Source organism: Tachysurus vachellii, chromosome 5, assembly GCF_030014155.1.
Source record: "Tachysurus vachellii isolate PV-2020 chromosome 5, HZAU_Pvac_v1, whole genome shotgun sequence".
Lineage (NCBI taxonomy): Eukaryota > Metazoa > Chordata > Actinopteri > Siluriformes > Bagridae > Tachysurus > Tachysurus vachellii.
In genome coordinates, this window is record NC_083464.1 from 12,676,168 (window position 1) to 12,701,629 (window position 25,462).

The 25,462-nt window shown below is 38.0% G+C and overlaps 1 protein-coding gene across 1 annotated transcript in view; it reads right to left on the minus strand.

Moving 5' to 3' along the window:
- si:dkey-22o22.2 (neural-cadherin) overlaps positions 1-25,462 on the minus strand; it is a 107,058-nt gene that overhangs the window by 23,113 nt on the left and 58,483 nt on the right. Inside the window, exons 6-16 of the mRNA XM_060869825.1 lie at positions 21,185-21,434; positions 19,362-19,504; positions 17,988-18,160; positions 16,250-16,418; positions 14,165-14,335; positions 13,182-13,354; positions 11,056-11,223; positions 3,576-3,825; positions 2,629-2,756; positions 1,241-1,427; positions 875-1,018 (exon numbers count right to left, since the gene is read on the minus strand). Coding sequence (XP_060725808.1) covers positions 875-1,018; positions 1,241-1,427; positions 2,629-2,756; positions 3,576-3,825; positions 11,056-11,223; positions 13,182-13,354; positions 14,165-14,335; positions 16,250-16,418; positions 17,988-18,160; positions 19,362-19,504; positions 21,185-21,434 — 1,956 coding nt within the window. The remainder of the gene's footprint in view (positions 1-874; positions 1,019-1,240; positions 1,428-2,628; positions 2,757-3,575; positions 3,826-11,055; positions 11,224-13,181; positions 13,355-14,164; positions 14,336-16,249; positions 16,419-17,987; positions 18,161-19,361; positions 19,505-21,184; positions 21,435-25,462) is intronic.

A 25,462-nucleotide genomic window follows, 5' to 3' on the forward strand; every position in this document is an offset into this window, starting at 1 on the left:
CAAAATTTAAACAAAGTGTGTTGAGAGGATAATCAAAATGATCTGATTGTGAATGAGAGTCCACAAGAATGTCTTTACAATGGCAATGTCTTTACTAATCTGTAATATCCAGATGAGATTATCCTGAAGCAATGATAGGGAAAAAGCTGTTTCTGGGAAGTGCAAATATTAAGCTTGATACATATGAAACTATCCACAGCAGCAGACAATGAAGTGCAGAAAGCTCCAAAAAGATGTAGAGTTAGAGTACTCCTTGGGTGCAGCTACAGACTTACCAAAGCACTATTCCATGTCATGGCATATGTAGAAGCTGTCTACTTTATACAGGATATTATGTTATGAAAATTTGCCTGAGTGCTTGGTAAAGGTGAATCTTTGCAAGGAATCACAAATTTTGTTTTCTCTGGTTCTCAACATCTTTCCCACAAAGGGTTTACCTGTCATTACAGCAGCCAATATTATTTATTTATTTCTTTTGTGAAACAGCTTGAGACAAACAAAAGAAAGGCGCCAACATCAAATAGCTACCTCGGGGGCCTGAATGTGTCACTCCCACAATCACCATAGAGATTTGCTAACAAGCTCAGTGGGGAGAAATGCATTTTCCACCTAGGTTTACCTCACACTATGATTATTTTTCCAGCCTCCAGCTGTCAAAAATAACATTACAGATTCATGCAGTATGAGAAATCCACATTAAAAATCAGACAGGTGACAGTATCCGTAAATAAGCTGTGTTCTGTAGGGAGGGCCTAAAGCTATCTCACCTCTAGACTAGCATATATGGCAGGTGCAAATTGTTCTACCAAGTAAAGTTATGGAACACGGATGCTTTTTCTGGTGTTGCCATCGTGACAGAAATCAAAGGTCTTACCCTCATCTTCATCATTAGCAGTGACAGTAATGACTACGTAGCCCACTTCCTTGTCTTCCTCCACACTGATCTCGTATACAGGCTGAGAAAAAGCTGGGGCGTTGTCATTTACATCTGTGACAAAAATCCTGACATAGGCTGTGTCTGTGGAGAAGGAGAAAGTAACTCAGCCATTAATGTCATTGAGTAGTAATAAGGATTGTAGAATAAGGACTATGCATAGTGAATATATAGTGCCCTTTTATTCTACATAACCTTAGGCACTCAATATATTTACACAATTCATGTTAGTGACATTACTGCTCTGTTGTTATTGCTGAATATAGGGATGTAGTTGAATAATGAGTAATCACTAAATTAGCACACCTGAGTTGGGTTGACCCTGCTGTCCAGGCCGGGCCGACTCTGAGCTGTCCTGGGACTGAGCCTCAATAAGGTAAGAGCTCTTCTGTTCACGGTCAAAGGTGGCTCGTGTGTGGATGATGCCTGTGTATGGGTTAATGCTAAAGAACTGAGAGTCTCCACTCTGGTCCTTTAGAATGATGTAATTGACCTTGATGGAAAAAAAAATATATAATTTTGGCATGTTATGTAAATAAGTAAGAGTACAGTTGTAAAATATAACAATATGATTAACATCATGATATAAATCCATCATACACTTTATTATTATTTTTTATAATTATTGTAAGATTTCAGGGTATTTAGAACTTCCATGGTACTCACAGACATTAAAACTCTTTTTGTTCCAGCCTTCACCAGTCATGTGGGCACAAGTCCAAATTGTCAATATTTTTTTCTTTCCCCAAGCATTTATTTATTTGTCCCTGCTAGAGAAGCAGCCCGATGTCATACCATTTGGAGTTGGGCAGGAAAACATACCGGACTTATGCTACTATCATCCCCATACCAGGCAACTGAGAATTGATGAGTTTGATCTTGAAAAAAATTAATGAATGAATGAATTAATTAATTGCTTAATCTTTTTAATTGAGAGATGTGGTCTGGTCTAAAAGCCAGTGCCTGACCATTCTACTCTAACCGCTAAAAAAAAATAAATTCTGCCTGCAGGAGTGCCACTGAATGTTTTTTGTGGAAACTTTAGAGATTTTATTTTGTGTGTGAAAATCCCAGGAGATCAGCAGTTCATTTTGAATACTGGCAACAACACATTTTTCCCAAGACTGATGTTTGATATGAGCAATAACTGAAGCTCCTGACCTATATCTGTATGACTTTATGCATTGTGTTGCTGCTGCATGGCTGAGGGGATTATTGAATGAGCAGGTGTACAGCTGTTCCTAAGTGCTAGTTAATGTAAATGGTTATTGTCTGCTGCACCTGCCTATATGTACAAACCGCCACTGCTTAGCAACCCAATTCTGAAATCCTCCTCAGAACATGCGATAATTTCAAAAATAACTATAATTAGTTCTGAACATAATATGCATACATATTCGATATATGTAACACTACTGAGAGTAATCTATTCAATACTTGCCCAAAACACCTTGGCAGGAAGTTAAAGCTTAAACTCTTGGTGGGATGAGATCATTGTGTCCTCAGCATGCAGGAAAGAGACAGAAGTGTTCTTTTCCAAACTATTAGCATAGACTGAGACCATGAAATCTAATTCCCACCTTGACTCTGAACTGAGCTACAAATTCATCTGTCATAATTTAACAAAAAAAAAAAAAGTGTCTCAGCAACAAAGTGATGCATGCAGAGTTGGAATTTGCTCAGTGGGAGATTACCATGCCATGAAGACCAGAGTCCAGGTCAGAGGCTGAAACCTGGGCCACTGATGTGCCAATCTCAGCCCCTTCAGGTACTGTGGCTTCGTACGTGCTCGACATGAAAAACGGAACATTGTCATTCACATCTGAGTGAATAAGAGAATGTGAGTGAGAGAGAGAGAAAGAGAGAGAGAGAGAGAGTGAGAGAGAGAGAGAGAGAGAGAGAGCACAATCTGTTATGGCTGTACAGAGCTCACACACATGACATACAGTACTGGACACTACAGATTTCATAATGATGTGCGACATGAATAAAATCCCCCTATTTCTCATGAGTGGAGCAGTGTGTGCTTTCCACATGAGCGTGGCAGCTGAGAAGAAGGCTGCTAAGTTCACAGCAGGCAGGGGTGGTGTGTGGGTGAGTGGCTGTAAGAGGAGATTGGCTCTTCCCTGCAGAGCGCTGATTACAACGTCTCTCAAATGAGCTTTCTGAGAGCTTTTGTCTTCCTTTCATTCCATTTCAATCTCCATTTTCCCCCTAATTAATGCTGATGTTGTCTCAAGTGTTGTGCTTTCCTGCTGAAGATGCTTACTGCTTCTTTGCTGCCCTATCCTTAAATGTACACACTATCCTACTGTTTTTATTATTTTTAATACAGCTAATGCTTGTTATGCATACATGTAAACCACAGAAAATTTAGTTTAGTCTGGAATGTTTAGTTTTAAATAAAATTTGCTGTTTTTAAGAAGCAATTTTCCTAATTTTGACAAGCCAAGCCCACATAAAGTCAAAACTGGTAGATATTCCTTGATTAGTTGGGACAGTTAGAGATATAACAAAAATGCCCACAAAGATATAAAATGTCCAATGGCAATAAAATGTGATTCTAAATCCATTTTACGGTTCTGACTAACAGTCTGTCATAGCTGCCAGTACCAGGTCTTTGTGTTAAGTCAGTTCTTACCTGTAATGTTGACATAGACAGTAGTGAAAGAGGCTAGTGGAACTGCTGCGACATTCTGCACACGGACACGCAAGGTGAAGAAGCGAGTGGTCTCATAGTCCAGTGGCTCAGCTACTAGAATAGAGGCTGAACTGTCCCTCCGGTTGGGTTTGATGTAGAAACGCACAGGCATGTTAGTCTCTGGAACCTGACCCTCTTCCAGGTTATAGGTCACACGTGGGTCACCAAGAGGAGAGGTTGCTTTTATGGTCTGTGCGTAAGAGAGAAAAAAGTAGTTTACTGTTTTAACTCCAAGCAGGTAGACAGTATTTAATTACCTGCCAAACCTAGCGTATCTATATATTCCTGTAAGTGTATGTGGCTAGAAATAAATCCATGTTTGTCACTCTGACAATGCTGTTTGTTTTTGCACCATTCTATGTAAAATCTAGAAACTGTTATTTGTGAAAATCCCAGGAAATCAGCAGTTTCTTAAATACTCAAACCAACCCATCTGCCACCAATATTCATGCCATAATCAAAAGTCAGAGATATTTTTGATGTGAGTAATAATTCACTTCACTGCTGCCACCTGGTAGATTGGATAACAGATTGGGTATCTATCTACCTGTCTGTGTATGTGGATGGAAATATATCCATGTGTGGTTTCTCTGGAAAAGAATGAATGGCAGTCTGAACTAATTGAGTGAAATCTGCTTGGACGTGCCGTAATTGTTCAGGAAGGTGATTTTTTTAAACACAAGATGCATTAATGAAAAAACCATAGGTGCTATCTAAAAGTGCCACTTTTGCTTAAGTTCATGGAGGATAATTAGCATTATATGTGAAAAGGCATTATAAATCAGCAAAAATGTCAGTTATAGCTCTGCTGACTACAGCACATGAATTCATTATAAACAGCTCACCTTTAATCCATCTAATTTCCTATTGAATTCATATTGACATTTATAGAGTAACTTTCTGCTGAAAGAGTCTCTGGACTCCCTCCTGATCGAGCTTCATCTCCATTTCACCCCCTTACATCACTCTAAGATAAGGCGCAAAGAAACAAGCGTATCCACAAGCATAATAAGGGGACAGACACCAGTGTAACACACAGCTAGGTTCACAGATTGGTAAAAATGACATTTCACAAAAAATGTTTTATGATTTAAATGTCTTTACCAGGTTTAGGTAAAATTAAACAGGGCAGAGTTTTTAAAACATTAGTAGGAAAGTCTGGAAATTAGTTCTATTTTTGAAAATTCTGACCAATATCATAAAATAAACAGACATGTTTTTGTGTGTCTCATCATCGTAATCCAAGAAAATACCAAATTCCTACAAGCTGATATTTAACTTTAACATATCAAGGCTTGACATTCATGGTTTCACATAACAGAAGACCATTGTTCTGAAAGAAAGGTTGGCAGAATATAGAAATGGTTCACTGAATACATTTCAGAAGCATGAAAAGGGGTGAAGAAAAATAGTATTGAAAGTATGATACCAAGTTTGGTTTGGGAAAATGCAATCAACAGCTACAGCTGCAAACTGTCTGTAGAGAAGCTGTAAGTTGTCTAGCAGAAGGGGAAAAACATTTTACCCTAAACTACTATCAAACAACTGACACTGTAAAGTAAACACATTCCAGTACAGTGTAGACGAAGGGTCCAGCAAAGCCAACACTGGCCCAAATAAATGGAAATCCAACTTCCAAGCCATCTATGGAAGTCCTGTAATGTGACAAATGTGTAATGTGGAAAAGACAGTTTGAAACCAGGCCAAGTGAGTCAGAATAGAGACAGAAAAAAATATGAAGAAGCAAAGTGTTCATAGAAGTCAGAGCTCACGCGTTGAGGCAGGCATGATATCCTCCATGGTCAAGGTTCTGACTGACTCTGGCAAGGACAGGGTCTCAGCTGAGACACAAAACATGAACCTTAAAAGCTCTGTGGCTTGTGCTTTCTGCTTTCATGGCTCTGACATCCAGGATGTTCCCACTTCAGGCTGACCTACTCACTCACCTTTCCTGTCATAGTCAGTTTGACAAGAGCCCGCTCCCTTGAGACACATCAACTGCTCCGGAACTGACAACCAACTCGAAATGTTAAACAGTGAAACCAACAGAAATTTGGGCAGCCAACAGAGTAGGGATTTCACAGAATATAAATATATTTCTATGACTGAACAGATAATATGTTCTAAATTGTTACACATACACGCCTCTTCACTTTATTAGGAACACCTCTACACAAGCCCAGTCATGCGGCATGCAGCCATGATAGCCTCAGATTCCTGCACTTGAATGACAGAAGCGTAGCATATTGTGGTCCCTATATCCCATCTACTTGAAGGTTCAATACTTTGTGCATGCTGAGATGCTTTTCTGCTCAGCATGGTTGTAAAGAGTGGTTATATGATTTTCTATGTTACTTCCTGGCAGATCAAACCAATCTGGCGATTTTCTTACCACCAAGCTGTTTTCACCCATAGAACTGTCACGCAAGGCTTTTTGTATTGTTTGATTTGTTTTTTATGGGAAATGGGTAACCATAGAATGCAACAAATATGATATGCGAGCATACATTTTTTTTACTTTTAATTCATGTGAAAAAAAAAAAAAATTTGTGAGACAAAGAAAGATGTGTTCATTAACATGAATGTGCAGTACTCAGCAATGTATTTATAACATCTTTAGTAACTGCCTGGTCAGGGTTGTTTACATTAGTCTGTGTTTATTAGGAAATGTCTGGGGTAAATAAAAGAAATACTGCAACTGTACGAAAGGGACTAAAAAATTCCAGCACGTATCTCTACTGTATGTGAGAACAATTATGAGCTGGGTTTAAGGACCTGTCAGAGAAATAATTCACAGACCACACTGACAATACTGTTTATTTTTTGCATAGTGTTTGCAGGGGTATAGTGGTAAGGTTCATATTTCATTAAAAAATACAGTCTGGTTTAAGCCTCACCAACTTCTGGTTTTCAGACCAAATTCAAATACAGAAATGTTTATTTGGAGCACTTAATTAATAAATATGGTCTCTGCTATTAAACAGAGTGATTCATTTATTTTGTGAAAATAGATGCTGTATGTCACAGAGCTCTTGATAAATTCATCAGTATCGGATGCTGTTATACACAATTGCTTAGGGATTTGTACGTGCACAAGATTTACTTAAAATGCACATCAAACACACCCACAGGGATTTACCTATGTGCACAGGCACAGAAACCCTGACACCAGTGGAAAAGCAAAAAGTTCTTACACATCATTGGAAGTCTTTCCTGATCCACCCATCATAAATATTGCATTTTTTTGTTTTTAGCACAGAAACACTGAATGCTTGTCACTGAAGGCAAATGTGGATTAGCTAAATTACAAATTTTGATTGTTTTGAGAAATTGAATCCTGGCTGACCTGTGAATCCAAACATGATTAATATTCCTTCTGAGTTTATTAGTGAGTAGCATTGTGGCTTGATGAGAATGATATCCCCATTATGGCCTCCGTGTACAAAAACAAGGCCCCTTAATTATTTCCTCAAGGCTTCAATTACTGCAGTTGAAAATTTGCTAATTGTCATTCCTTAGGATGATTCCACAACGAGCCGTCTGATATTTACATTTTTAATTAAGAAAACAGATATGCAGTTGATAGATGGCACAGGAAGAAAGAAAGAGAGATGAATAAGAGCACTTGGTGCAAAACAAGGCAGCTTGGTGTACCTAATGAATGCATTATACTGTTTAACGAGCCTAATTTGTATTTAGAGTTCTAAGGATAAATTACCATGAAGGCTCCCAATGCACGGAACAGATCCGAACAGTCAGTTTCTTGACACTAGGGAATAAACCATGCATGGAGAGGGATAAAGCAGAGGGGGAAGAAAATATCTGTAATTGCGCTGAAGTGCTTTGTTGTTCAAGTCATATTACCAGGAACATGACTATGTACATGTGTGTATGAGGATGTTAGAGAGAAAAGATGATAGAATGGTCAGGACATAAACTTTCTAATTTGCTACATTTTCTACTTTTCTCAAGTTAATTTGCAAATATGCTGATTACGAAAACAGAATTCTCTTCTCAGGGCGAATTAATTTAGCATGTCGTCTAATTTTGATCCATTCAACCATGGTTATCATGTACTAAAATCTGAATTCGCAGAATCTAGCTACTAAAAGATATTACCTCGAAATCGATCCATTAAAAAGGTATCTTGAGAAACATACACGGAGCTGTTCTGCTGCAGTGCTTCAATGGTTAGGTTCAATAGATAAGAGCTGAAACTGGAGATTGGTGAAGACAGAGAAGAGAGAAAGCAAACACATGATGAATGGCGAAGCTCAGATTCTACAGGTGTCCCCTAGGTGTTATCTCTATTAGCTAGAGTATGTGTGTGGACACAGATGTCAGCACACATTCAGAGTATTCGAGGGAATAGTAGCCATCACATCTGCAAACTAACATACCTAAAAAATTTCTTGCATTATGAAATACAAATGCCCTGAAACAAACACACTGTAGGAATGACAATACTGAGATAATGATCAAAAGGTATCCATACTCATATCATATGAAGAATATTTTAATGTTGGTGTTCATCAGGCATATAAATGTGATAGACAATACTGTGTTTACTGTATGTGCACAGTTAAAAACACTACATCTCCCTTAAAAAATACCTAAATCCTAAATTCAAACACTACTAATATTTCTTAAAGTAAGAGGTTAATATTCATTCATCTTCGATCCCTGCTTTATTGACGTTGACGTGGATCTGGCACCATACCCCAGGGACACGTGCTAAAGCAAGAATAAACCCTGTGTGTTATGCCAGTCCATTTCAGGGCACCATGTTCACCAGGTACATACTCATTCATACCTAGAAGTAATTTAGCCAGTCTTAGGACACAGGGACAAAATGTGAAATTCCACACAGAAATTAAGGTGAGCTTGTGCGGCAGTGAGGCAGGCTAATTGTTACAATGCTGCCCTTAATAAGCATTCAGCTTTCTCTGTATTACTGTATGATTGTATATGCTTAATATACACAGCAAATAACGATAGAAACATAATCAATTATTAAGTATGATCCTTGATGTCAGATCTATTAAAGTGAAACGTGCTTTAGCAAATAAAGACCTGTTTATAGTCTGATTTGTCTGCAATTATTACGTTCTGAATATAACATCACATCCAGGCTTTTAAGACATGAAAAATACATCTTTTTTGATAATGGCATATCATTCTGCTCTACATCTCTTTTCAAAGACTCAGAAAAGATGACAACTGTGGTCATACAGAAGCCAGAATACAATCGTAACTATACAAACAAGCTTTTATTTTTAAACAGGCTCAGCAATCAACATGTCTGTTCAGTGGGGATGTCACAGTTAAATTATGACACTTCAAAGACCTTAAAATGCCTAAAAATGGATTTCAGTTACTGAGAGACCATTATTTACAGCTTATGTTTAAACCTAAACAAAACCAACCAAAAAAAAGGCCATTATGTTGTATTAACATGACGTTCACATATTAACTAACTGAGCAGCTACACAAACACACCAAAGTCAGCTCAAATTCATCATGAAAATTAAACAAAGTTGGAATAAAGTTTAAAAGTCTGTTAGAGTTGAGAAACTCATTTCATGTGCTGTTTGGTGTGTAGGATACTGTAAAGGCTCTTCACTCACAAGTCGGAGGCTCAGCATTAACAGAAATGAGTAATTACCCAGTGGTTCTGGGACGAATAAGCTGATCAGAGATGCCATGCTCAGAGCTCTAATATGGAATACATTTTAATCTTGAAAAGTAGTTAACATGGTCTGTGTGTAGTTGTGAGTGTTTCCATAAGGGTATATAATTAGAGAGATATTTTCATGCGTGTAATTATGTATGTCTATAAATCTGACCAGAACTAAAACCCAGGGAACACAAAGAAGTGTACAGCATGAGTAAGAACCTCATTGATATGGAGATTAAGCGTCCGCAACCATGGCTCGGCACAGTGTAATTAACACATCAGATTAGTGCTGCTAAATTTAAACAACAATCTACCTGGGTACATGGTGTTGGAGAATAGTGGAGCGGGGAAAGATAGTGAGAAAGAGTGATAGAGAAACAGAGAGAGACGTGGGAGGGAGAAATATCAGTATTAAAATATGGAAAGTATGATGCATGGATTAGACCAGGAATCATTATCCCTGGTTAGAATACTCTCTAGAGCACCAAGAGAAGAGAATGCTGTCAGGAAATGAATATGTTAATTAAATGTTCTTCCTTAGCATGATCCTGAGAGAATAATTAAGAGAATATTGTATGTGTGATAGTGTTTTCCTTTTTTTTTAATGTATAGCCAAGACATTTAAATTGATAGCAGATGTAGCTTAGTGATAGCAAAATATGAGTTAACAGGGCATGTGCAATGTAAACCTTACTTGGTAGGCCAATTCAACTCGACATCCAATTGTATCATCCATGCAATGCTATTTCAGCTCTAACATTCCACCTAAGCAACTTTTTTATCCTTTGGCGACTTAAAGAGCTGAGCACTTCTGCTTGTAAACAGAATGAGTGGCTGAAGCTAGAAAAAGCTGCTGATGGGTTGGGAATCCTCCCTCAGGCCATGGTTACTGATCATCTGAGTTGGCTGTTAAAGGTGGGGGACTCAGACGAATGAAATTTTTACTTAAAGGAAAAAAAGATGTAAAGACGAAATCTGACAAGCATGCTAGGTAGACAAATAAGTTTTGTCTGTGACTGTGGAGGTGATTGTAAAAGCTGACAGCAGATAAAACATGCTGAAATTGCAAACCTGGCACAAGATGAGATGTGACAAGGATTAGCTACAAACAAACCCAGAAGTTCAAACCCAAACCCAAATGCATCTCTAATAATTGTATTGACTGAATAATTCTGCAGCACATAATGCTTTTAATTAAACCATGATTGCTTTCCTAGTTGTTGCACATGCATTAAAAGTTGATCATTAACAGCAAGGCACAATCACATCTTGATCTTGACTTAAAACTATGTTAAAATGGTATTAGGTTTTCGAATGGCATACTGGCATTACTGTAAGTTAGCAGTAGGTTTGAGTGAGTGTGAGGAATTCACTGCACTTTTTCGGTGCTTCAAAATTGAATGGATCTAATAATTCTATTTTTCTTCCACTAACTATTTAAGATGTGATGTAATAGCAATGCAGGGGCTCAACAAGCCCTCCAGACCTGCCATACTGATCCTCATGCTCTAATCCTGTTCTGTTCTTCCTGCTATTTCATCTTTCTGATTATGACTCACCTCCTATAGCTGTGGATAATCCCACATAGATAACTCAAAGACTTAAAATTCCCTGAACAGTTTATTTTCTACATGTAGTTTATGTAGTGTTTTTTATTTTTAAATTGTTTTACCCAAAGAAGGTTTTGGAAGCAGAAATCTAACAACTGAAATTGGGATGGGACGTTGGCTGTGAGGAACTCACCACTATCTTGGTGTCTCGGACAGTGTTCTCTGGGATGGTGACCCAATACTCTTCCTGTTCCCACTGTGGTGGTTGGTTGTGCATGTTAGTGATGATGACGGTGAGGTCCACTGTGCTGCTGAGATTTCCTCCATCTGTAGCAATGATTTGTTGACTGATCCGTGAAGTCTGATGACACATGGATGGAAAGGGGATAAACACCTATAGACTTTATCTAAAGCCTCAATCTATTCAAGGATGGGGAATTAGTTAGTGCTAGATGCCTTTTTCTTTCTTTTTTTTTTTTTTACTTTTTTTTTAAAAAAAAAGGGCTTTGCTAAAAGATTATAACAATGTCAAAAATCATGAAAAAAATGACAGCATTATTCATTGGACAATGGCACTGTAACTTCAAAAGTACAGTGCGCAGCACAATGGCCTTGTCTCCATCTATATTTTACATCCTGATTTGATTTTCAAGACTGAGGCCTTGAGGAACAAAGGGGGAGTACACTTGTAATACACATTCAACATCATTTCATTCAAATTACTGTTGGATTAATAATAGAGAAGCACTTCTGAAGTTGAGTCAGCAGTAAAACTTCACTTAACACACTTTGAAAGACCTCTTTTCAGATCATGAAGAAAATGTGAGCAAGAGAGAGACAAGGAGAAAAGGAGAGAGACAGAGAGAGAAGTAATAGAAGTTGTTTGTTTGAAGGCAGGTAAACTAAATGTAGGTGACATCTCTTAGCTCTCCAGCAGTGATCTGTTCTGACAAATGTGATGTGGGGAGTTCGGCTGAGTTAATGGAAAAAATGGCCCAGACCTACACATCCATAATGACCTGCACTGACATAATCACTGTAGAAGGCGAAAAGAAGGTAGGAGGCATCAGCAAGCAAAATTAGAGAGAAGGGAGTTTAATGCCATCAACCTTTCGTTACCTTCTCAACAACTCCTCAAGCCCTGCTTAAATCTAGACAAGTTAAAAGCAAAAAGGTGTTGGATGTGAACTCAGCATTAATAATTCACTGTGTGTAATGCTTCACCTGAGGTACTCCCCTCCCACCCAGCCTCTGTCTTATTGTCGACAGTGATTGGTATGTGTGTGGGTGAGCGAGAGCGGGGATTTGGGTCTCTTTAAAAGCTCTGCCGAATGGGGAGAAAATCCATGATCCACACACTTGCTCTGACACTCCACAATGCAACTAATTCATCATGGCTGCTGCTGCAGCTTGCCTGGCCAAATCGTGCTGTCAACATCATCTGAGTACAGCCTGTCTCTCTGTCGGTGTGTGTGTGTGTCCACAGATCCTTCTTAATGTCAGACAGTGAAGCCTGAGGTTTTATATAACCTGCACAGAAATGACAGAGCTAGCCACTGCTAGGCTGAGAAACACAGAGATATGACATTTCTGCACAAGCAAAACAACAAGAACACACCACACATACGTGGTTGCATACACACACACGCACGCAGGCACACACATATGCACACAGAGCAGAAACAAAGAAGGGAAACAAAAGAAAGTATAAAAAGAACACAGAGCTGAGACAGAAAAACTGAGCAAATGAAAGATACGAAGAAAAGCATTGCTCATAAATATGTTTAGAGGAATTTGGTAGAAAGTCAGAAAAAGATCTCTGTGAAAGTATTTATGCATGAGAGAATACAATTGTTTCTTCTGCTGGCACGTTTGTATGTCTATATATACAGACATGGCTGAGGTATTCTTCTGGAATGTGTCATGTTTAATATGCAAATGCTGACAGAATAAACAGACTGATATGAGCGACAGCCTCAGTGCTGTATACCAAACTCAGAATATGTTGCTTCCTCAAACTAGGTGAGAGAGAGAACATGGTTCTGGGCTTCCCCAAAAGTAAAAGTAGAAGGTAAAAGATTCATGAAACTCTTTACTGTTCTCCAAATTTAGCTAGCTCAGTGATGTTGATTTAAATTTAGATATGTCTAATGTATCTTAAACACTACTGGCTGTTGTAGGAGTCAGTCAAAAAAACTAACAATTCAACGCCACTGACATTGTATTTTAAAGAAATACATCAAGATATGAAATTAATCCACCGCTAAGAAGCTGTTTCGTGTTATCTGTAAAGTGTTGTCAGTAAATTGCACAATGTACCTGGGAAATGGGGTGATTAACATACACCCATCCTGTGCCCGGGTTGATGCGGAAGTAGGCAGGGGTCTGATGAGTTAAGGAGTATGTGATGATGGCGTTAGTGCCCTGGTCATCATCGTGGGCTGCTGCCCGCAAAAAGCTGGTGCCCACAGGGGTGTCCTCTCTCAAGAAGTCTGGCACAGGAAGGGTTAATGTAAACACAGGTATCAGAAAACAACAACACCATCTGTCTGAATGCCTGCTGTTGTCACACCCATACTGCAGTGCAAATGAATGCGTTCCCCAGAAACATTTCAGCCTCCATGTTAAATACTTCATGAGCCAGTTCCCATAAGCCAGCACTACTTAATATGATGAAAAGGAATCCTGACATCAAACTTATCGGACACATATTTGAGCTCATGATAAACAAACAGATCTGTTAAAAGAGCTGCAAAAAAAAACTCTTCTCCTAATTCCCAGTAACTTTAAAGGATTCTAATATTGACTTCAGATGATGTAGTGGTGCTGAGTAGTGACTGCTCAGACCCACCGTTATCAAACTGCTCAACAGATTTAATATTCAAGCCTAATGTGCTCTGTGGTTTGAACATGTGTCAGGTCTCTGTGATGTGATGTTAAGTAAAAGGGCCTGATGTTTAAGTAAAGGTCAATGCCTGAGTGGAAAGTTAATCACAGCCTCTCTATTCACTGGCCTGCATCTAATGAAAGATCGAAAGGAGTATATTTTTCCCCTTCTGTATAAACAAAATATAGCCTGCAAATATCATCCCTGCATAGCATTACAACGCCCTTACAGACATAGTGGATGTTACAATTCTAAAATAAATCCACAGGCAAGCTTTGTGATTAAACTACAAACATCACAGCGATCTTCAAACAAGGCAGAGATTGCAATTGAGACAAACTCTTCAGAAAAAAGTAACTAGAACAGGGTGTGTTAGTGATTAGGTAGCACAACCACAGTGATTGCTGACTCTTACATTGATAACGACTGTTTTCAAACTTGGGGTTGTTGTCATTTTGGTCTCCGATGAGTATGGTGATCTGACAGATGCCGATGAGGGGCTCTTCTGCCTGATCTATGGCTGTGACAGACAGTGTGTATTCTCTCTGCCTCTCCCGGTCGAAACTCACTGCTGTGCTGATCACCCCTGCACATCACAACACATACAGCACACACACACTGCTCAGCCAGTCTGGAAATACATTCAGTTACATTTACTTTCAAATTATACTGCATTTTATATTTAACTGTGCTTCAAATGACTAATTTAAATGATCTAAATGATTATTGATATTTTATCTATGCTAGTTCTATTACGTTCAACTAATTTTGTAATCTAGGGCAAACAGAATTTAAATTCATGTAATGTAAACCATCAGTTTTAAACTGGTGTGTCATGATCACACAAAAGTAGTTCACAGGACTGTTCTTCTTCTCTGTCAAACAATTTTCTTTTATTTTTATAACCTTACAGAGTGTGCTATTATTTTCACAGACTCCTTTTTCTGCACTCATATGGTGCCTGAACAGTGACCTAAAAGCCTACACAGTATTTCTCACAGCAGTTTTTACAGACTGGTCTTGGACATGTTACACAGTGGACTAATAACAAAGCCGTGTTTTTTATGTGCTTTGTTAACAGCAAATGAAATTTATGACACCTTTAAAACTGAAGCAAAAACAGCATGATCAGCTTTTGCATTATTACACACGTATTATGACTTGCCAAGGAAGTGAACTAATGAGATTTATTTTGTGAGATAAATTTAAAGAAAGATAATGTAAAATGTGAAAAACAGCTTTTGGGTAGTTTTTTTACCTAAACATGTCTGAAATATTTAATTCTATATTGTATTTTCCTGTGAGTTAGCAGTTGTCTGACCTCACGGAAGACACTGTTACAGTGGAGTTTAATAGGAGAAAAAAATTAAAGGATCTCAAACATAAGGGATAAGGGTCAGATTTTGCTGTTAGCACCTAATAGAGCAAGACCTTCTTCTCTTTTTTCTCAATTGAGAATAATCAGCATTGTTTAATGTCATATTAATGAGAAATAATAGAGAAGCATTCAGCCTTCAGAACTTGGACTTAAGGTTATAACAGAGACTCAACTTGACTAGTAAAATATCTATAAGATGACAAGGACAATGGTGCTCCATCAAGACATTGAAAAATACTACTGACTACTTATTTGAAGGTTGTGAGTTTGAATCCCAGGTTCACCAAGCTGCCACTGCTGGGACCCTGTGCAAGACCCTTAACCCTCAATTGCTCATATGTATAAAAAGAGGTGAACTGTAAGTCACTCTGAATAAGGATATCTGCTAAATGCATGTTTTGGAACCTTTAGGTAGCTGAACAGCACAGTGGAAAAAGTAGGAAACTGTTAACCTAAGTGAACATAGAACATCATTATGAAGCAAGTTCAAACTGCAAACATCAACTCATAATTTCATTACAAAATAATGAGTTTGAAGTGAGGGCCAATGAATTTCTTCCACTCCACCCTTGGCAAACTATGTCTATATAAACCTTGCTTTGTACATGGGGGAACAGTCATGCTAGAACAGGTCTGTGCCTTTTAGTTCCATTTAAGGGAAATTGTTAATGCTAAATCATACAAAAACATTGTAAACAATTGTGGGCTTTCAACTTTGTAGCAACTGTTTGGGGAAGATGCGCATATAGATGTGAAGGATAGGTGTCCACATGCATTTGACAAATAGTGGATTTTCTTTAAGATCATATTTTCTTTAATCAAAAATCTGGATTGGCGGCTCAGACAGAAGCAGCACTAGAGAAAAGGCTCATGACTGCCATTGCTGTAGCCATATTGTTGTTGTGTGTTACATGCTATATACACCTTTTTATTCTGTATTGACGGATTAGCAAAGAATATGTCTAAAGGGCATATTGTCAAAAAACGTCACCATCCAGGTTTAAAATATATTAAATGTGTTCATGTTTCAATACATTAGACAGCAACGTATATGAATAGCAGCTAAAACTGTATTGTTTTGGAGCAGCTTTACACTTTTTAGATTCCAATTAAATGATTTACCTGTGTCAGGGTTAATGATGAACCCCGGTGAAGCTCCATCTCGTTGCATGATTCCATACTTGACCTCTCCGTTGACCCCAGTGTCAGCATCGTGAGCTTGCACCCGCAAGACCACTGTTCCCGGTGGCTGATTCTCCAGCACGAGAGCATTCAGGCTGTAATTATGGCACTGAAAGAGAACATGTAAGTGTTTACACAGGCCAAACAGAATTGCTAATTAATGAGGACATATACTTTCTCCCTCCTTCCCCTCCTTTTTCTTTCCTTTCATCTTAGCCTCTCAGTATTTCTCCTCATCCTCCTCCTTCTCACATTATGCTTTCATGACCCACTCTACCATACAACACCAACTGGGGAGGCCGTTTCGATGTGGGGCGATTAATCGACTAACTGGATCAATAGCAGGGCTAAAACACTGAATTAGCCCTAGCCTCGTTCAGCAGTTTACATTGTCTCTCTCTCTCTCTCTCTCTCTCTCTCTCTCTCTGTCTCTCACTCACACACTTTAGAGAAGGCACAAAAAGCTTAGTGGGGATTATGGAGTTTAGCTAGGGAAAACATTTTAACTGGTTGTCTGTAGCTGTAATCTATTGTGCAATTAGAAGCAGAGATTGCTCCTGACTGCAAAGCAGCACAGGTTTGGTGTGTACAAAAGCAGTAGGGCACTTTTCCACAAAACAGGCAAAATCCTGTGGCCTGGTTCAATTGCTCCACCTGCATGAGCAGCAGTGGGCAAATCCTGGTCAGGCGAGCAGAGACAGGCAGCGTGACTGGAGAAGGGCCAATTGTTGCCTCTTGGGCACACTTAGTGCTCCTCTTTCATATACATCCACAGTGCCGGGGGCTAATTTCTGCTCTGAAATATTCATGGAGAGCAGCAACAGAGCGGAAGCTTGGTCAGCTCTCTGCTGATCGTACTCTCCTGACACACTACAGAGACTCTGCCCGTTCATCCGAGCACCACAAGCCTCAGATCTCCTGCTGCCAGCTGTCTTTCTCGCTCTCCTCATCTCTCCAGTGCCCAAATTCACAAAAAGCCATCTTTCTATTTAACTTCTTCTCTCAACTTCTCTATCATTCTGACTCCTCTTGTTAGCTTCTTACTCATGGACACACTAGACTGTAGGAGCTCATTCAATCACTCTATTGCTCTGGCTTTCTTCTTTTGCTTTTACACTTTCTCATCCATCACTCTGATCCTTTTGTGTCCTCTGCTCTGAGCTAGTAAATATGGGTCAACAGTAAGAGAGAGATTGCAAAACAGTAAAAATATATTAATAAATGTAAAACCGAGAATAAATTGTGTTAAATTTTTTAATGCTATGTGTTATTCTGAACAAGTAAGGACGAATGTCATGACATCATGCAATATTCATATAGAAAATATTTCTGTTCTTTACAGATTCCCTTAAATTTCTTTCTCAACTACTTTTATCTTTTAACCCTTTAATGTGCAAGAACCTTAAAACCCATTAATTTAAAATTAATTTTATAATATTTGTAAACATATTAGGGTGCAAAATTTTTTAATATGATTGAATAATTGATATAATTTTTGATATGATTTAATATGATTATTTTATGAAAAATATGATGAATATGAAGGATACACTGCCTTTTTAGGGTATATGATCCAATCAATTTAATATCCTTCTGTGTTCCTTGTTCATAAGAATTTATGTGAAATTAATTTTAAATTGTTTTCAACTGAGTGATATATCTGTGTTTTGTGTCTTACCTCCTCAAAGACAGGTTTGTTGTTGTTAATATCATTAATGCCAACGATGACTTGTGCTGAGCTGCTGAGGGGAAGCGGGCCGCCGGCTGTGTTGTCGTCAGTTGCCGTGACATTGAGGACATACTGAAGCCCGCGCAATTTAGGAGGAGGACTGCGGCGCAGCCTGATGATGCCTGACACATGCAAAACACAGAGCATTAATACACAGTAAAAATGAAAAAAGTTTCCCAATACAAATCAGGAGTTCCCTGTAAGGAAAATGGCTCTCATGAGTATCCATTAAAATCTAACACAGACAGCTAGGTAGCAATACGCTATTATAGACAAATAGTGCAAAAGTGAACAAAAAAATTCCACAGAAACACAGATCTTACCTAATAGGGAGCTATTGCTAGCACATTGAACGTGTGGGGTCGTGACAGAAAGCAGCAAAAATAATATTTATTTTCTCATATAAATGAAAGGAAATCAAAATAAGGAGGGAAAAGGTCTCATTTACTATAGGTAGATGAGAAATTTAATCTTAAATACATCTGTTATAAACATGTTCCTTCTCTGCACTGATGCAGATGTCTTGAGAGCAAGATATTACAGTTTGAATAACAGGAATCCCCTGCATGAGCTCATAACTTTAGAGGCAAGCAGTGAGAAGATTATTTAAATCCTTTTGCTAGCTGCATTAATAGCTAAAGGAGATGGAAGCTAAAAATCTGCCAAAGAAAAAAGTCTCAAATATTTATATTTTCCCCTTGTGATAGCCACTAACTATTTTTCATGAAAAATAGAATAATAATAATAAAAAAAAAAATTCTAGAAAAAGGTAGAGAAAAAGACCATTAGTATTTGCCTTCTAAATATTTACCACACCAGGTAATGCTGCACTCTGCACATCCTTAATCACTGATCATTATCTTTGGCGCATCTACCGCAAACCGTATTCTTATAAATAACTCCTACGGTGCGACGGACTAGTAATTCATCCCCATGAGCTCCATATCACTTGGTTGATCACAGTGAGAATTCACAATGAGTGCTAGATGTATGTGAGTAATGGGTTTTATAGTGAAAGAATGTGAATGCAAAAAAAAAAACTTATATAATTGTCAAATCTGCCCAAGCATTGAGGCTGAGAAACACAATATTGTGATACAGAATATAATATGACATGAGAAATAATAATAAATACTATCGTTAGACATTTATCATCATAACATATCAAGGCTTACACATTACATCATTAAATATTAATGCTCTTGTTGTATATTTATTGTCTTGACCAAATAAAAAAATCATTTTAAATCCCATTCCTGTGAGGCTGTAAGTGTGTGTGTGTGAGTGTGTGTTTGGGAAGAGGGCATGACCTCCTCTACATACCTTTTTGGTTGTCCAGTTCAAAGTTACTGTCTTCATTCCCTCCAGTGATGGCATATGTCACCCCATCCCCGTCTGGATCCTTGGCATGCACAATGGCCACCAGAGTCTCAGGACCAGCATCCTCTGACAGGAAGGTCTTATAGCTGCAGACGGCAACAATAAGAAAGAGAGATGTGAATAGAGCAGGCTATGCACATCACAGACCCGCCATCTGTTTTCTCTGAAGCACGTCCCAGACCACTCACAAAAAACCCATGCCGCCTTTTCTCTCAGCTGCTGACCTGCACACATCCCTCTACTTTCCTTATGGTGGTTTATGTTGTAACTATTCTTAAATCTAAATTGAACCTTTACTGAATCTAGACAAAATCAAAAAGCCAAAAACAAAGTTTTTTATCCGTTATGGTTACAAGTAAAATTGCATGAATATTGATAAATTAAAAGAAGACCTTCAGGGCACAAGGGTAATCATTTGCTGTCATCAACTGAATGGTGTAATCTGACTGATCATCACAAGCCCGCCACAGAAGTAGTATTGTTCATGTGTATGTAAGTATCCTAGTTACGTGGTACAAGTCTTGTGCAGATGCCACTAAATGTCATGGTTCCAGGGGTAAGTCTAGCAACTTTTAGTCTTAGGCAGGGTACACTTTTCTGTTCCTTTCACAGGAGTGTTGAAGCTCATTGTCTGACCACTTCCCTCATATATGTGCACCAATGTTTTCAGTGACATATCCCTGAGGTTCACCAAAGTACACAGGCCCCTTCACCACAACATGTTCTCAATCCACAATGGGTACAAAATAAAAATACCTAAAATAAACCTGCCTCACCTACATGCTGCAATGCTGTGCTTTATTTTTGGATTTGCATTATGATCACAGAAACAAAGTTCACATTCACGCACACCCATCATCTCCTCTGTTATTTGTCCTGTTCCTACACTGACATGATGAAATGCAGATCTGGTGAATCAGCAGCTCCTCTCTGCTGTTTTCATTCCACTGAATCTATTCAAATGACTGCTTCTCATTGTAGCTACTCTCAGAAAATGCATGCCCCATCCAAGCCTGATGCCAGCCTGCCTGCTGCTGCCTACTGGGTCTCAGTCCAAAGCATCAGAGTGAGAAAGATGGAAATGATCAGAACTACCAACTGCAACAAAGTCAAAGATAATTAGAGGAGACAGACTGGAAGTTAGAGAATCTAACATTGACAAGTAAACGGTGATAAACAAAGACTTTTGACAATTTGTACAAAGTCATGTTTTCAAGTAATTTAAATGGTCAGTCTACCATTTAAATGTACTTGTTAAACAGAAAGAACAGAAACATGTTTTCATAGACATATTCAACTTCACTATTAAGAACATGAACTGTTTACTTTAAAAAACTTGAGGTAGAATTCTCAAATCTGATTGGTCAGAATGTGCTGATTCATTTTCTACAATTGCATGACTCAGACAGCAACTCTAGCTGTTTATTTAGCATTTCTGGAAGGAATTTCCAGTGTCACTTTTCATGACAGGGGGCAGTTTCTAAGTAACATGACAAGCTGCATTGTCACATTAAGTTCAAGAAGAAGAGGTTTTGACTGCTTTGTCTTCAGTTTGCAGACATTAAATATAACAACGAATGAATAAAAGTTAAGGTGTATCATTCACTGATAAAAAGATAATGTAGTCATTGAGTAGTATAAGAGAAATACAACACCTTTGGGACATGCTGATATTTGATAAATATATAATGATATGATAGAATAATTTGATATAATTTGATAGGTATAAAATTTAGATTTTGTTATGCAGAACATCATGTACATACACAGTCTGCGTGAAGACAGGAGCCTCATCATTGACGTTGGCCATGCGGATGCGAATGGAGGCGGTGCCTGTACGGGATGGTGCGCCCTTATCTACAGCCACCACCACACACTCATACATGTGATTGGGCCTCTCATAATCCAGCTTCCTGCTGGGGCTGACCACACCTTGAGACGAAACGGCAAAGTCCTGACTTTGGATGAAGTAGGATATCTCTGCATTCAGACCTGTGTCACAATCTCTGGCCAGCACTGAGAGAGAGAGAGAGAGAGAGAGAAAGAGAGAGAGAGAGAGAGAGAGAGAGAGAGAGAGTTTATAGCTATTGCATACACATATTTGTGCATATTCCTTTCCCACATTTTTTTCCCCAAATTTTTTAATTGCCACACACAGAATACCCATGAATTAAGGTGAAAATTGTGTCTCTCACACTGACGATAAAATACGTCTCTCGAAGCACCATATTTTCTAGCATAAACCTACAGTTTTGGGTTGATTTTATTTATTTGCTATTTTATTTGATTTGAATCAAATTAATGTTTCATGCTGTATATAATTTGATTTTAAATTTCATTTTCTATCTGCATAGGAATCTACAATCTCCAATGTGCATTCACATAGGATTTTATTTTTAAATGGATTTATTCCAAAGTTTATTCAAACTCAGAATTTCTTTTCAGTCATTATATATTCTTAGGAGTATATAGTGAACATATATACCTATATGCCTGTTAGAGTAGTGTTAATTTCGTCAGATGAGACGAAACGAAATATGTTCGTCAACAACCTTTTTTTTCATGACTAAGACGAGACGATGACAAGACTGCACCACTGTCCAAAAACGCTGACTAAGACTAAATTAACATGCATTATTGTTGAAGAAAAAAGACGAGACGAAAATGTTTTGTATAAAATAAAAACTAAGATAAAATCTCTCTTCATTTTTGTCTACAATTGTCTCTGCTTTTTCATCAGCTGTTACGCCTTTAAAATATTCAGAACAAGTTCGCGGCTTCGCGATGTTTAGTGTGTGCGTAGAAACAATTCGTCCGAGCGCAAGTCCACCCTAGGTCTAGTCAGGCTTTTTGTGTTAAATTATATTTCCTGTCGCTGCGCAGGCTCTTTTATTGTACATGACAGCTTATGTCCCGATGACCGGTCTTTGCATTACGATTAAAAGCAGCATCAATAAAGTAAAAAATGTGATGTGCAGTCAAGTTCGAGTGAAACATATGTGAAACAATTTTTTACTGAAATGTTTATCAGTAATAATCTCAGTAATAATGTTATTTTAAAAAAGACTAAAATTTTTTGACTAAAACTAGACTAAAATTAAAAGACTTTTAGTCGACTAAAACTTGACTAAGATACCTTGAGTTTTCTTTTGACTAAAACTAGACTAAAATGACGAGACTTTTAGTCAACTAAAACTTGACTAACAAAAAAAGATATGTGAATGACTAAATATGACTAAAACTAACAAGGACATTTGGCACAAGACTAAGACTAAGACTAAATTAAAAATAGGTGACGAAATTAACACTATGTTAGAGATTCAGCATCAGGTAAACAGTTAAACAAGTATCTAGGGTTTTTTCTGCACTGGAATATGGAAATATTATAAAAATTCAAAGATTTTTAAAATATTGATACTGCTTCTCAATGTTCCTGCACATATATATGTGAGTTTCTCTGGTCTTGCATTAGCCAAAGGATTCTCATTTTGTGGCTGTGGTCTGTTGGATTCGTTCACTCTTTTTTAATTAAGTACTCTCATGTTAAAAGAGTCGATATTAATTAAAACTATGTCGCAGGGGCCAATTCTTTATTTGATAAATTTAAGAGGCCATCTGTCAGTGGCAGGCGAGAAAGAGGCTGTTGACTGGTGCAGATCAAAAGTAAAATTCGAAGACGGCTTTGCAGTCATTAGGCAATGAGCCAGAGGCAGAGTCCTGCTTCATTCTACCTCAGGCAAGCTGTCACTGCACCCAGCCAGCACACTCATTTGGTAGCAGCAGATGAAGACCCTTTAATCTCCATGGCAAATAGTGAGCTATGTGCCTACAGCTGTGGTAACATACACACACACACACACACACACACACACACACACACACACACTCACACACACACACAGCATTGCAGCATTTTCTCACTATTCCTCTGCATGCAGACTAGTTGTGGACAGAAAGAGTTTTGTCAGGAACAGGATTCAAACAGACAGTTCATTAAAACACAAAGCCTGATAGCAAATCTCTGCAGGCTGCTATTTCCATTTTTAATCCATGTGTGTGAGGACCTAGGTTCACAGCTCTGGATAATTTAAACAAATCAGTTCTTCGCCTGTGCCAGTTTGACGTTATGCTAAATCCTTGCCAAGAAAGTTTTCATGCGATAATTGGAGCATCTTGCACTTCCCTTCCTGTTAGCTCTTATTAAAAGTCCACACCCAATTTACAGTATAATCCCAATTTAAGGTAAACAACAACAATAATCTTCCTTCCCCTCTGCTCAGCTTTACTGTAAATTCGGTAAATTCTCTGCGCTTATCTGATTTCTTTTTCACACAACAGAACACATTTCGATAAGTATATACCAGTTCCATCTGCTGTTTATGTGAATCTGCTGCTTCCTCAGTGTTGGGAGAGAGTTATAAAAACACACACACAGGATATAAAGCTGTTTCCGAAGCCACAACTAAAAGAGAAGACGTCAGCCGAATCAGAGGCAGGGTTCGGTCTGTTTGTATAAAGAGCACAGCAAGTGCAATAGCTAAAAAAAGAGGCAATGTTTCTGCTCTGCGCTGCAATATGGGAACTTAACTGAATTTCACAAATGTGGTTGGCATTCTGGATGTTGCTTCACAAGACATGTATACTTTTTAACTCCCATGCTTCACTTTGTTTTCGAGGCTCTGGCTGGAGCAAAAAAAAGGCAAAAATAAAGATCATTAATCATCATGAATGTATTCTATAAGGCGATAGAAACAAAACAGTGGACATTCTAAGGTTTGGATATCAGAGCAGTCTCTTGTTCTCCTGACGGCTGGTTTTAAAGCTCTTTACCAACTACTTAATTCTCAGATAACCATCAGAGATAAGAATGTTAATACAGTCACAACTGATGTGTGCAGACATGGGAGATAACACACACATTCCCAAACATACTTTTTGTCAGTATCCGTGCTCACTTGTGCATTATTATGCCCATGTCTCTGTGTTTATGTTTGTGTCAACATGTACAGGTATTTAATGTGTAATGCATCTCCTGGGTTTTCTATCCTTCTTAATCAAATCACAGCATCCATTTTTAGAAATCTCTAAAACACTCTCCATTACAGTGATAGGATCATTGCGCGGCATTTTCACCATTAGCAACAGTTCTTAAAAGAGTTCACAGTCCTCTCTGACTTCCTTCACATCATCCTCCCACCAGCTGCTCTAATTTGTCCCACTCTAATGAGCATGATAAACAAACCAGATCATTTACCAACGAAAGGCAGAATACTTCCAAAAAAGTATTCAGAACTGAAAATTGAATACACCTTAAATAAATAATAAATCTTAAATAGATTTAATTAGCATGGGTGGTGACCTGGGTTAAAAATGGAATCAGGTGTTGCTAATAAAGTGAGACACAGTAGTGTATCAGCTTGCAGTATCACTATGAAAACAAACCATTAAATTCCTCAATTAATTATTATGGTTGTCGATTTCAGATGTGGTACAGAATTAAAAAACTTGAATGACAAATTAAGCTTCTATATTCTATTTATAGTGTAAGATGCACATTTAAAATCTGAAATGTAAGAAATTCAGACCAATTTTAATTTTGCTGTAATGGTGATCGTTGCCATATTAAGTTTTGGGTTTGGGACAATGATCCAGTGTCTCTCCACAAGCACTTCATAAGTTCTTATCTCTGTGTTGTTCTATGAAGCTCTGTCTTTGTTTTATGTAGCACCATGGTCGTGGAGAAATGTTATCTCATTTCACTATGTACTATTGTCATTGCATCAGCTATATATGGTTGAAATGACAATAGAAGCTACTTGAATTGACTTGACAAACAGCTCCATGTCAATAACAGCAATTCCCTTATAGTAGATAAAGTAACTTCACAACCTCATAGCACATAATGGAAGTGGTGTCCTTTTTTTATTATTATTAATTTATTTATTTTTTTGTTAATTAAGCTCTTTTGCCACTACATCCATCTCTCTGCTGCCTGACAACTGAAAATGTGAGAAAGACTACTCAAGCTGTTAATGATTCATGAT